This window comes from Zalophus californianus, chromosome 3 (assembly GCF_009762305.2).
Source record: "Zalophus californianus isolate mZalCal1 chromosome 3, mZalCal1.pri.v2, whole genome shotgun sequence".
Taxonomy (NCBI): Eukaryota; Metazoa; Chordata; class Mammalia; order Carnivora; family Otariidae; genus Zalophus; species Zalophus californianus.
This window is the reverse complement of record NC_045597.1, coordinates 135,151,859-135,164,274: the sequence shown is the minus strand read 5'-3', so window position 1 is coordinate 135,164,274 and position 12,416 is coordinate 135,151,859. Positions and strand designations below refer to the sequence as shown.

At 37.2% G+C, this 12,416-nt stretch overlaps 1 protein-coding gene across 6 annotated transcripts in view; it reads right to left on the bottom strand.

Annotated features, from left to right (window-relative positions):
* The window catches only part of DYNC1I2 (dynein cytoplasmic 1 intermediate chain 2), a 53,654-nt gene that overhangs the window by 1,555 nt on the left and 39,683 nt on the right, over positions 1-12,416 (bottom strand). For all 6 annotated transcript variants that reach the window (XM_027590470.1, XM_027590467.1, XM_027590471.1 and 3 more), the window contains 2 exons: positions 3,110-3,250; positions 1,159-1,284 (listed from right to left, as the gene is read on the bottom strand). In XM_027590470.1, coding sequence (XP_027446271.1) covers positions 1,159-1,284; positions 3,110-3,250 — 267 coding nt within the window. The remainder of the gene's footprint in view (positions 1-1,158; positions 1,285-3,109; positions 3,251-12,416) is intronic.

The window sequence follows — 12,416 nt, the reverse complement described above, 5'->3', positions numbered from 1 at the left end:
TAGCAAATGAATGTGCCTACTTCTTAATCTACCATATTAGATTAGATTGGATAGTGATATCCGATAGCTACCAGACACAGATGACTATTCACATTTAAGTTACTTAAAATGAAATAAAATATAACTTTAGTTCCTTCGTTGTGCTAGCCACATTTTTTTTTTGAAAGATTTTATTTATTTATTTGACAAGAGAGACAGCGAGAGGGGAAACACAAGTAGGGGGAGTGGGAGAGGGAGAAGCAGGCTTCCCACGGAGCAGGGAGCCTGATGTGGGGCTCGATCCCAGGACCCTGAGATCATGACCTGAGCCGAAGGCAGACGCTTAATGACTGAGCCACCCAGGCGCCCCGCTAGCCACATTTTAAGTGTTTGATAGCCATATGTGGCTAGTGACTACTCGATTAGTGCAGATACAGAGCAATTCCATCTGCATGGACTGTTCAATTGGCTATTCTAAATGATTCAATCTACCTCCCTCCAGATCCAATTACTAGAGGCCATAGGGTGTCCAGAGGGGATGGGGAATCATAAGACATAACAAAAGAAACAGTGACTAAGGCTTCTTTTAGCTAGGGCTAAAAAGAAGGAAACCACTCCTGAACATTGTGTACAGCCAACCCAAGTACAAAAGATGACACAGAGATGCAACTTATCCTGCTGGATTCAATGATAATGGCTTTGCAACAAGGTTCACAAGTCAAGATTCACATTTCACACAGTCATCAAATAACTCTCAAAAATACTACTTTTGATTTCTACTACCTGGCCCAAACAAGTCTACAAATACAGAAAAATAAGAACTTAAATCTGTAAAACCCCGAAGTCCATAACACAAAGTCTATAACTCAACCATAACTCCAAATTTCTTCTTCTTGAAGAGTTTCTAATTTCTAGTAATTTATGCTTCAAGAAATAGGGTACTTCCAATGTATGATATTATCCTCAAAATCTGTTGCATGGGGACACAGAACATCCAGTTTAGAAAGAAAATTAATCTTAAGAGTTGCTTCTGTCGTGGAAAAAGTTTTATCTTTATAACCATATGGTTTATACCACTCATGAACCTCAAAAGACTAGTTTTAACCACAAAGATACCATAATTACAATGCGCTGAAAGCTAAAAAGATGTATCAAAATTATAGGCAGTGAGCCCCATACCTCTCCCACGTCATATATGACAATCTGTCCTTCAGAGTCACCCACAGCAATCTCTCTTCCAGAATGGGTCCATCTTACACGATTAAGAGCAGGATTCCCCTCCACAGAAATGCTGGCAGTTGGCACCTGAAGTCATTTAAAATATAGTGCAGTGTTAAAAGTTTGATTTCTATAAACATGTAAAACAGTAACTCTTCTTTCCTCCAATCAGGCTACATTTTTTAAAACAAAGATGAAAATAAAGAATTTTCCCAACTTGTTCAGTGATACATTATGAATGACATTACAGTCAGTCCTTGAAAATGGTTTGGGAAAATAACTTAAGTTCTTATATAAGAAATTCTCACATGACTGGATACATATGCCATTTTGAAAGATCTTCTCTTTAATAAAGGATTCTTTGTTGTTATTTTAACTTTTTTAAGAAATCAAGCTGTTTGAAAACAGATGGCCAAAACCCCATTTTAAAGAAACATTTCAAAAGCCCTCATAAACAGATTATGGTTCAATTTTAGAGGACAGAAATTACTTTTGTAGCTTGTGACTCTGTCAGCTGAAACCTGTGATTTGATCCACAGTTCCTAGAAACAGTTCATACTGAAGGTGCAGTATGGGTTTTTCCAAAGCTCTTGTTCCCTGTAGAACAGGGTAGGATGATAGCACCAAGACAATGGCACCACCTCCCCGGCATCTGACTGTACTTCTCTTATGCCGAAGAAAAAGAGGTTTATTTGCCACACACAGAGCAAACATCCAATGTTTGACTCAGACTGGAAGCACAATAAAATTTTTGAAACCTGATTAAAAATAATCCTTTTAATTGACACTAGTCATCCCCAGATGACTAATTTAACTCCTAGAATGCCAAAACTGTTACAGAGAAAAACTGTAATTTAGACATATTCTTTGAATTAAGGATTATAGAAAAGATCTAAATTTAAGTGTAACCACAAATCTCAAACACCAAAACCCAAACTAAAAAAATGCAATTGGTACCATTCTAGGTAACTATAAAAGTATAATTAAGCTCAACCATCTAGTCAGGGCTTAATACTTTTTCCTAGGAGTATCTGAATGTTCCTCTTCAAACTACTAAACCAGGAGTTAGCACACTTAACTACTCTTACATTTCTAATACATAACTTCCTTGCCCTGTATAACCAACTATTTTACTTCGAGGGATTTGGATGGCTGCCACCAGAAATATGAAGAAATGTGGGAAAGAGTGGGATGTAGGGTAAGGCACCAAGAGACTTTCCCCTCAGTAACTGTTTCTGACAGAACTGCTAAAACATTACTTCTTACCACCTCATATCAACACAGAATTCAAGGAACATTTTAAGCCTAAGTTGGTAAAAATGCACATACCTAAAAATAAGTAATAGCTATAGTTAAATTTCATTGCCAATAAGTGATTTTAGCATAGTAATTAGGAAATTTTGTGGTTTCTATATTCATTTCATAGTAACAATAATACTGTTTTCAATCCTTCATCAAACAAGTCATCAATGCATTTTTCTTTCATTTAAATAAGTCAGGCTAAAACTAATGTTTATGGATGATAATACAATTCTGTCAAGGCTAAGAGATAATTTAGAAATTCAGAATTAAGGTTACCATACTTCAACAGTCTGAAACTATCTGCTTTGCAGCCTGCGAGTGAAAACTATCCCAGCTGCCTTATGAATGAGACTTTGCCAGGACATTACAGACATGATAGTGCTTTTCAGAAGTAAAAGGAAATGCCCCAGTACTCTTGGCAACATTATTTCTCCCTTCAGCATGCATGCTGTTTATTATTAAGGGTACAAAGCTTATTTGGTTTCTTTTTGATGAAGCTACAATCACCGAGCCCTTTCACATTCCTTGGGATAAAAGGAATTTCACAAATTATTCAATAAATCTCCAATTTTCTATTTTTCAATGCAATTTTTGTTATTTTCCTGCTCACCTCTGTGTCATTATTGAGATTCCACAAATCCAGCCTCCCCATGCCATCCACACAAGCAAACAGGGCTGGGTGGGTGGGTGACCACATAACATCATAAACATAGTCTGAATTATCTTCAAATGAATACAAAGGCTTGTTATTCTGAAAGGGAAAAGTTGATTCTTAGCATAGTCAAAATACAACACACATTCAATAGGTATGAATAACATTTTATGATATTTAACTCAGCCTAGAAAAAGTTCCTCTTAATTTGTTTCACTACAGAATTACCTGGAGTTATAAACTAAGAATCAACTATTGGATTGCAGTTTCTTTTTAACTTGCAGACACCATACTGTTTTAAAAAAGGAAAAGAATGTGCTTCAAAAACATCTCTCCATGAGAAGATGCTGGGAGGATGACAGCAATGGCAGTTCACTTTTTGAATTCCTCTAACTCTACCCATAAACTCAAACAAAGCAATGAGGATAGCAAAACCAAAGATTCAAAGACAATATGTACAACAAAATCAGGTGACAAAGCTCCAAATGTAAGTGAGTAGAAACAAACTTCTGCCAATAACAAGACCTACATGGTACAAACATCTGCGCAGGAAGAAGTGTGGAAAGGCCTGGGGCTTCTGACAGCCAGAGAAGAGAACAGAAGAGCCTCATCGCTGACAGCAGATACTCACTGGACAGTGTCAGGGAACACACTGAGTCTGAGAACAGCAGCAGAAACTAGGAGAGAGTTCCATGCAATTCTATTTATAAATAAGTGCAAGCAGACTCCAATGTGATATAAGTAAGGTCTAATGGTGCAGTCTGAGTTTTATAAACTCTCAAAATTAACAAACCAAAGCTCCCTTTCAAGACAAAGTCTCACCGAAGAGAAACTGCTGGGAGTAGAATCAAAGTTGTAGCAGAGAGCACAGCAGGGACAAAGGGAAAGAGAAGGCTCCAACAAAACTGGTGGAGAAAAGCAGAAAAGACACGTCTCGGAAAGTACAAGTTGGAGAGAGATAAATATTAACTTTGCAAAAAACACAGAAGGGAGAGCTTTAGCCTAGACTACAAAACTAGAAAAACTATCCTATGCCCATTCCCACCCTTCTAAAAGTAGAGAAAAACTCATTTCACTAGAAGACAATAAGCAACAAAAAAGGATCTTGGTCAAATCCCACACAAAGCTATTGTGGCAGATCTTCAATAATGGTGTCATGACAGTTAAATGGGAAAAGAATGGTAGACAAGATGGATTTGCACAAGCACAAGAATGAGGATGAACCCCTCCTTCCTCAAACCATAACACAAAAAGTACCTCAAAATGTACTGGAAGTCCTAGCCACAGCAATCAGACAACAAAGAGAAATAACAGGCATCCAAATCGGTAAGGAAGAAGTAAAACTTCCACTATTTGGCAGATGACATGATACTGTATATAGAAAACCTGAAAGACCACCAAAAAACTGCAAGAAGTGATAAACAAATTCAGTAAATTCACAGGATACAAAATCGATGTACAGAAATCTGTTGTATTTCTATACACCAATAATGAAGCAGCACAAAGAGAAATTAAGAAAGCAATCCCATTTACAATTGCACCCAAAATAGTAAGATACCTAGGAATAAACTTAACCAAAGAGGTGAAAGACCTGTACCCCCAAAACTATAAAACACTGATGAAAGAAACTGAAGATGACAAAGAAATGGAACACATTCCATGCTCATGAATTGGAAGAACAAATATTGTTAAAATGTCTATAATTTGAACCAAAGTAACCTACACACATTCAGTGCAATCCCTATCAAAATACTTTTCACAGAACTAGAACAAACAACTGTAAAATTTATATGGAACCACAAAAGACCCCAAATACCCAAAGATATTTTGAAAAAGAAAAGCAAAGCTGGAGGTATCACCATTCCAGACTCCAAGTTATATTACCAAAGCTGTAGTCACCAAAACAGTATGATACTGGCACAAAAATAGACACACAGATAAATGGAACAAAAACAGAAGACCCAAAATAAACCCACGATTATATGGCCAATTAGTCTGCAACATACCAAGAAAGAATATCCAATGGGAAAAAGTCTCTTCAACAAATGGCACTGGGAAAACTGGTCAGATATGTGCAAAAGAATGAAACTGGACCACTTTCTCACACCAGACACAAAAATAAATTAGAGTGGATTAAAGACCTAAATGTGAGACCTGAAACCATAAAAATCCTAGAAGAGAGCACAGGCAGTAACTTCTCTGACATCAGCTGTAGCAACTTTTTTTCTAGATATGTCTCCTGAGGCAAGGGAAACAAAAGCAAAAATAAACTATTGGGACTACATCAAAATAAAAATCTTCATAGTGAAGGAAACAATCAACAAAACTAAAAGGCAATCTATGGATGGGGTGCCTGGGTTGCTCAGTCGTTAAGCGTCTGCCTTCGGCTCAGGTCATGATCCCAGGGTCCTGGGATCAAGCCCCACATCGGGCTCCTTGCTCAGCAGGAAGCCTGCTTCTCCCTCTCCCACTCCCTCTGCTTGTGTTCCCTCTCTCGCTGTCTCTCTCTCTCTGTCAAAAAATAAATTAAATCTTAAAAAAAAAAAAAGGCAATCTATGGAATGGGAGAAGATATTTGCAAATGACATATGTGATAAATGGTTAGTATCCAAAATATATAAAGAACTTATACAACTCAACACCAAAAAGCAAATAATCCAATTTAAAAATGCAGAAAACATGAACAGACATTTCTCCAAAGAAGATGTCCATATGGCCAACAGACACATGAAAAGATGCTCATCATGACTTATCAACAGGGAAATAATCAAAACTACAACGAGGGCCACCTGGGTGGCTCAGTCGGTTAGGCGGTTGACTTCAGCTTGGGTCATGATCTCAGGATCCTGGATTGAGCCCCGCATTGGGCTCCTCACTCAGTGGGGAGTCTGCTTATGCACCCCTCCCTCTGCTTGTGCTCTCTCAAATCAATGAATAAAATCTTAAGGAAAAAAAACCAAAAACATTGAGATATCACCTCACACCTGTCAGAATGGCTAAAATCAACAATACAAGAAACAGGTGTTGGCGAGGACGTGAAGAAAAAGGAAACCTCTTGCACCGTTGGCAGGAATGCAAACTGGCACAGCCACTGTGGAAAACAGTATGAAGTTTCTTCAAAAAGTTAAAAACAGAGGTAACCCTATGACCCAGCAATGACACTACTGGTATTTTCCCAAAGAATACAAAAACACGAATTCAAAGAGATATGTGCACCATGTTTATAGCAGCATATTTACAATAGCTAAAATATGGAAGCAGTTCAAGTGTCCATAAATTAATGGATAGACACACACACACACACAAATATTATACAGCCATAAAAAAGAATGAAATCTTACCATTTGCAATGACATGGGTAGAGTGAGAGTGTAAAATACTAAGCAAAATCAGTGAGTCAGAAAAAGACAAATACCATATGATTTCACTCATATGTGGAATTTAAGAAACAAAGGGAAAAAAAAGAGACAAACCAAGGAACAGACTCTTAACTATAGAAAACAAACTAATGGTTACTATAGGAAAGGTACATGGGGGGGATGGGTTAAACAGGTGATGGGGATTAAGGAGTGCAATTGTGATGAGCACCAGGTCGTGTATGGAATTGCTGATTCACTATATCATACACCTGAAACTAATATAACACTGTATGCTAACTAACTGGGATTAAAATACAAACTTAAAAAAAGAAAAATAACTCAAAATGTATCACAAAACTAAATAAAGAGGTAAAACTATAACTCTTAGGAGGAAGCATAGGAGTAAGTTGTTGTGAGCTAGGATTTGCCAATGGTTTCTTAGATATGAAACCCAAAGCACAAGCAACAAAAGAAAAAGTCAATAAATTGGGCCATATCAAAATTAAATACTCTTGTGCTTCAAACAATACCTTCAAGAAAGTGAAAAGACAACATATACAATGGAAGAAAATATCTGGAAATCATATATTTGATAAGTGATTTATATCCAGAACACTTACAACTCATTTATTAAAAAAGGAAAATAAGCCAATCAAAAAATTGGGCAAAGAATTTGAACAAACATTTCTCTAAAGGAGATCTACAAACAGCAAATAATCATCTGACAAGATATTCAACATCATTATCCATCAGGGAAATGCAAATTGAAATCACAAGGAGAGATCATTTCACACACTAGGATGTCTATAATAAAAAGGACAGATAATAGCAAGTGTTGGTAAGGAGGTGAGAAATCAGAACCCTCATACATGCTGATGGAAATGTAAATTAGTGCAGCTGTGTTGAAAAACAGTTTGTTACTCAAATGCTAATTAGAGTTAACATATGACCCAACAATTCCACTCCTAGGTATATACCCAAGAGAAATGAAAACATATATACACAACAAAAATGTACATGAGTGTTCACAGCAGCATTATTCACAACAGCCCAAAAGGGGAAACCTAAACATTCATTAACTAATGAATGGATAAACAAAAAGTGGTATATACATATAATGGGGATAGTATTTGGCCATAAAAGGAATGAAATACTGATACATGCCACACATGGATGAACCTTGAAAATATGCAAAGTGAAAGAAGCCAGGCACATTTTGTGATGCCATGAAATGTCTATAACAGGAAGTTCCATAGAAACAGAAAGTAGGTCATTTCCAGGAGCTGGGTGGAGGGAAAGGAGGAGTGACTGCTAATGGATTTAAGGTTTCTTTCTGAAATTCGAAAATGTTCTAAAATTAGACAGTGATGATAGTGCATATCTCTGTGAATCTAAGAACTGTACACTTTAAAAGGGTGAATTTTATAGTGTATGAATTATATCTCAATAACAGTTATTTTTAAAAAAGACATAAAGTGAATTTCTTAAAAAGTGATAGAAATTAACAAAGATATACCTATAAAAGCAGCCCCTAAAGAAGAAAACCAAAGCAATACTATAGAATACAAAAAATAGTAACTCAAGAGAACTCTCCTAAAATAAAAGACAGCTTGAAACTACATATTTAAGAGTATCCTGTGCATCTAGGACAATCAACCCTTTAAAGAAAAAGAAAAAGGGACGCCTGGGTGGCTCAGTTGGTTGAGCGTCTGCCTTCGGCTCAGGTCAGGATCCCAGCGTCCTGGGATCGAGTCCCACATTGGGCTCCTTGCTCAGCAGGGAGCCTGTTTCTCCCTCTGCCTGCTGCTCCCCCTGCTTGTGCTCTCTCTCTCTGACAAATAAATAAAATCTTAAAAAAAAAAAAAAAGAAAGAAAAAGAAAAAAAATTTGATCACCCAGGTTTTGTAAGACCAGGTCACAATTAAGGAAAAAAAAATCAGATTGTCATCAGACTTTCTGACAACAATGCTTTTTGCCAGAAGACGACAGAGTAATATATTTAAGGTAATAAAAAAAACAGTGTAAGTCATGGATTTTATATACAGCCAAACTGACCTCTGTAACCCAATAGGCTCCTGTGAATATGAGAATAATGCATCCACAAGCATGCTACTGCAAAATGAGCTTCAGATGACCAAAAAAAACTGAGGAGACAACAACATAAGGATAGGGAGATACCAAGTGATTCATGAGGGTAAACTCTTCTTTACAGAACTATAAACAATCTACAACTATACACAGCAGTATGAACAATACAGTAAGAATGCAAAATCTAGACTGTAAGAAACTCTTAACAGGACAACCAACCTGGTTTCTTCCTCAACAACAACAAAGCAAGAAGAGAGGGAAGGAAGCCCTATCTTAAGAGAGGAATTCAAAAGATGTGTCAATTGCAAATATATAGACCTCATTTGGATCTTGGTTCAAACAAATAAATAGTAAAAAAAAAAAAAAATTAAATTGAACACTGATTGGCTATTTAATGAAACTAAGAAATCACTGTTTATTTTGGGGGGTGTAATATAGAGTATCATAGCTATTTTTTAGAGATACATACTGAATATTTGTAGATGACATATCTGGGTTTGCTTTAAAATCCAGGGGTAGAGGAGCACCTGGGTGGCTCAGTCGTTAAGTGTCTGCCTTCGGCTCAGGTCATGATCCCAGGGTCTTGGAATCAAGCCCCACATCAGGTTCCCTACTCGGCGGGGAGCCTGCTTCTCCCTCTCCCACTCCCCCCACTTGTGTTCCCTCTCTCGCTGTGTCTCTGTCAAAAAAAAAAAAAAATCTTTAAAAAATAAAATAAAATCTAGGGGTAGGGAGGAAATGTACATGAACTGTCTCAAACAAGATGGGTCATGTGTTGATAACCATGGAAGCTAGGTTGGGTACCATGGCTTCATTATACTCTTCTCTTTGATTTTGTATCTACTTGGAATTTTTCATAAAAAAGACTTTAAAAATATTTAAAATTTTCATTCAGATATTATAGTAAATGTCAAGAGCATGACTTAATAGCCAAAAATGTTTGCTTGTAATTAAGAAATTTTTCACAAAACTTAAAAGTAAGCTAGAAACTGAAACTAAGAGGTTTTTTTCCCCTCTCAAGATCACTACTTTCTATAACGCTCTTTGGCAACAATGCCAAGTGAAGTCTCACTCTGAAGTAGTGGTTTTCAACATAGGATGGGCATCGCATTCATCTGTAGAGCTTTTTAAATTCCAGATGCAGCCACCCCCATCAGACAATTCATCAGTGTTTCTGGTGTTGCTGCACTAGGGATTCCGATGCACACCATGATTAAGAGCCACCATGCTAAGTTATATTATTCCTGAGGTAATAGTGTACTTCCTCAAGAACATCCCATTTTTAGACAATTTTATGGTCTCCAATCAAGGACTTAAAACAGTTGTTCAAAATCAAAATCATGTTCACATGCTCAACTCTATAAGCATATATACTGGCCTACATAATTTTCTAAAGAAGGGGTTATCAATAGAAAAATGGGTAAAAGATTTGAACAGGAATGTCACAAAATGGTCAAAAAACACATGAAAGGTGTTTAACCTCATTAGTCTCAAGGTAATGCAAAATAAAACCACAATGCAATGCAACTACACCTATCAGAATTATTAAAATAAAAAAAGGTAGAAAATATCAAGTGTTGAGAAGGCTGCAGAACAAGGGGAGATTTCATATGCTACCAGTGGATTACAAACTGTAAAACAATTTTGGAAAATTGTTTGGCAACATCTACTAAAGCAGAATGTAGACATATCTTATGGCCAAGTATTTCACTCCTAGATATATGCCCAATAGAAATGAGTGCTTATGTCCATCAAAAATACATCTACAAGTGATTCATGAGGGTAAACTTTTTTTTTTTTTAAAGATTTTATTTATTTATTTGACAGGGAGACAGACACAGCGAGAGAAGGAACACAAGCAGGGGGAGTGGGAGAGGGAGAAGCAGACTTCCTGCTGAGCAGGGAGCCCAATGTGGGGCTTGATTCCAGGACCCTGGGATCATGACCTGAGCTGAAGGCAGACACTTAACGACTGAGCCACCCAGGCGCCCCAGAGGGTAAACTTTACTTTATAGAAGTATAAACAATGCTAGTAGCAGCACTATTCATAACAGCCCCAAACTGGAATCAACCCAAATACTATAGCAGTGGAATGGATAAATTGTGATATACTTACATAATGGAATAGTATACAACTGAGAGAACAATCTACAGCTCTACTCAACAATATGAATCTCACAAACATAATGTTAATAAGCAAAAGCAGCCAGCCACCAATAAGTAAATATTATATGATTCCATTTTTATACAATATGAAGCAAGTTGTATGCAAATTAGATTAAACTTATTTATGTCTTTTTTAAAAAAGATTTTATTTTGGGTGGGGGGAGAGAACACAAGCAGGTGGAACAGCAGAGGGAGGGAGAAGCAGGCTCTCCACTGAGCAGAGAGCCCGACTCGGGGCTAGATCCCAGGACCCTGGGATCATGACCTGAGAGATGCTTAACCAACTGAGCCACCCAGGCGCCCCAACAGAATCTCTTTAAAAAGAAATAATTCCAAGGTCAAAAATATCTTCCTATATAACCTGACTGAAGATATGAACTTTTTGAGAAGGAATGTTTCTATTAAAAGCAATGGAAATACAAAGAAGCAGAGTCTTAAAAGAAAAATGAAGACAGTACTCAGTTCAAGCATTGTCCAGGAGAGTCTCAGCCAATGGATTCTAAGAATTACCACCCATGGCAAGGCTATCTCCATGTGAAAAATGAATGAATCACACCATCTTTGCTTGATGCCATTAAACATTCAAATTAGAAAACTTCTTTTGTTCCAATTCCTTGCTCACCAAGGAATCTTCTGATTATAATTTGGCTTCCCACGTGGGTTGTCTACAGGGAAACAATGAGCTGGTCAGGCCAGCATGAGTATCTGGGTCTTCTGGCAGTTGTTTCTCATTGTTAAATTAATAAATTGACCCTCTCCATATCAGTGTTTTAGAAGCCTTTTAGTTCCAGTCAGCACTCCCTAGCTAATCACTCTAGAAGACTGACAAGACTAAGTTTCTGAATACTGGCCAGCAGCAGGTTACTATAGTAAATGCTAACATGGAGGACCGGGTCCCAGCCTTCCCCAAGAAACACTCCAAATTTGAAGCATTTTTTCATTTGAACTTGTCTAATATGTGCACAGTTCCTATTCCAAGCATTAGGAAAATCTCTTTAACCCTGTTTTAAATGCTGGTGTTCTCTGAGAATTAAATAATGAAGCTATTAAAATATAAAAGAGGATTTAAGACATCAGGGATTGTGAATTTCTTTTTATTAACATATAATGTATTATTTGTTTCAGGGGTACAGGTCTGTGATTCATCAGTTTGACACAATTCACAGCGCTCACCATAGCACATACCCTCCCCAATGTCCATCACCCAGCCACCCCATCCCTCCCGCCCCCCTCCACTCCAGCAATCCTCAGTTTTCTGAGATTAAGAGTCTGTTATGGTTTGTTTCCCTCTCTGGTTTTGTCTTGTTTCATTTTTTCCTCTCTTCCCCTATGATCCTCTGCCTTCTCAAATTTCACATACCAGTGAGATCATATGATAAATTGTCTTTCTCTGATTGACTTATTTCACTTAGTTTAATACTCTCTAGTTCCATTCACGTCATTGCAAATGGCAAGATTTCATATTTTTTGATGGCTGCATAATATTCCATTGTGTATATGTACACACACATCTTCTTTATCCATTCATCTATCGATGGACATCTAGGCTCTTTCCATAGTTTGGCTATTGTGGACAATGCTGCTATAAACACTGGGGTGCACATGCCCCTTCAATCACTACATTTTGTATCTTTGGGGTAAATACCCAGTAA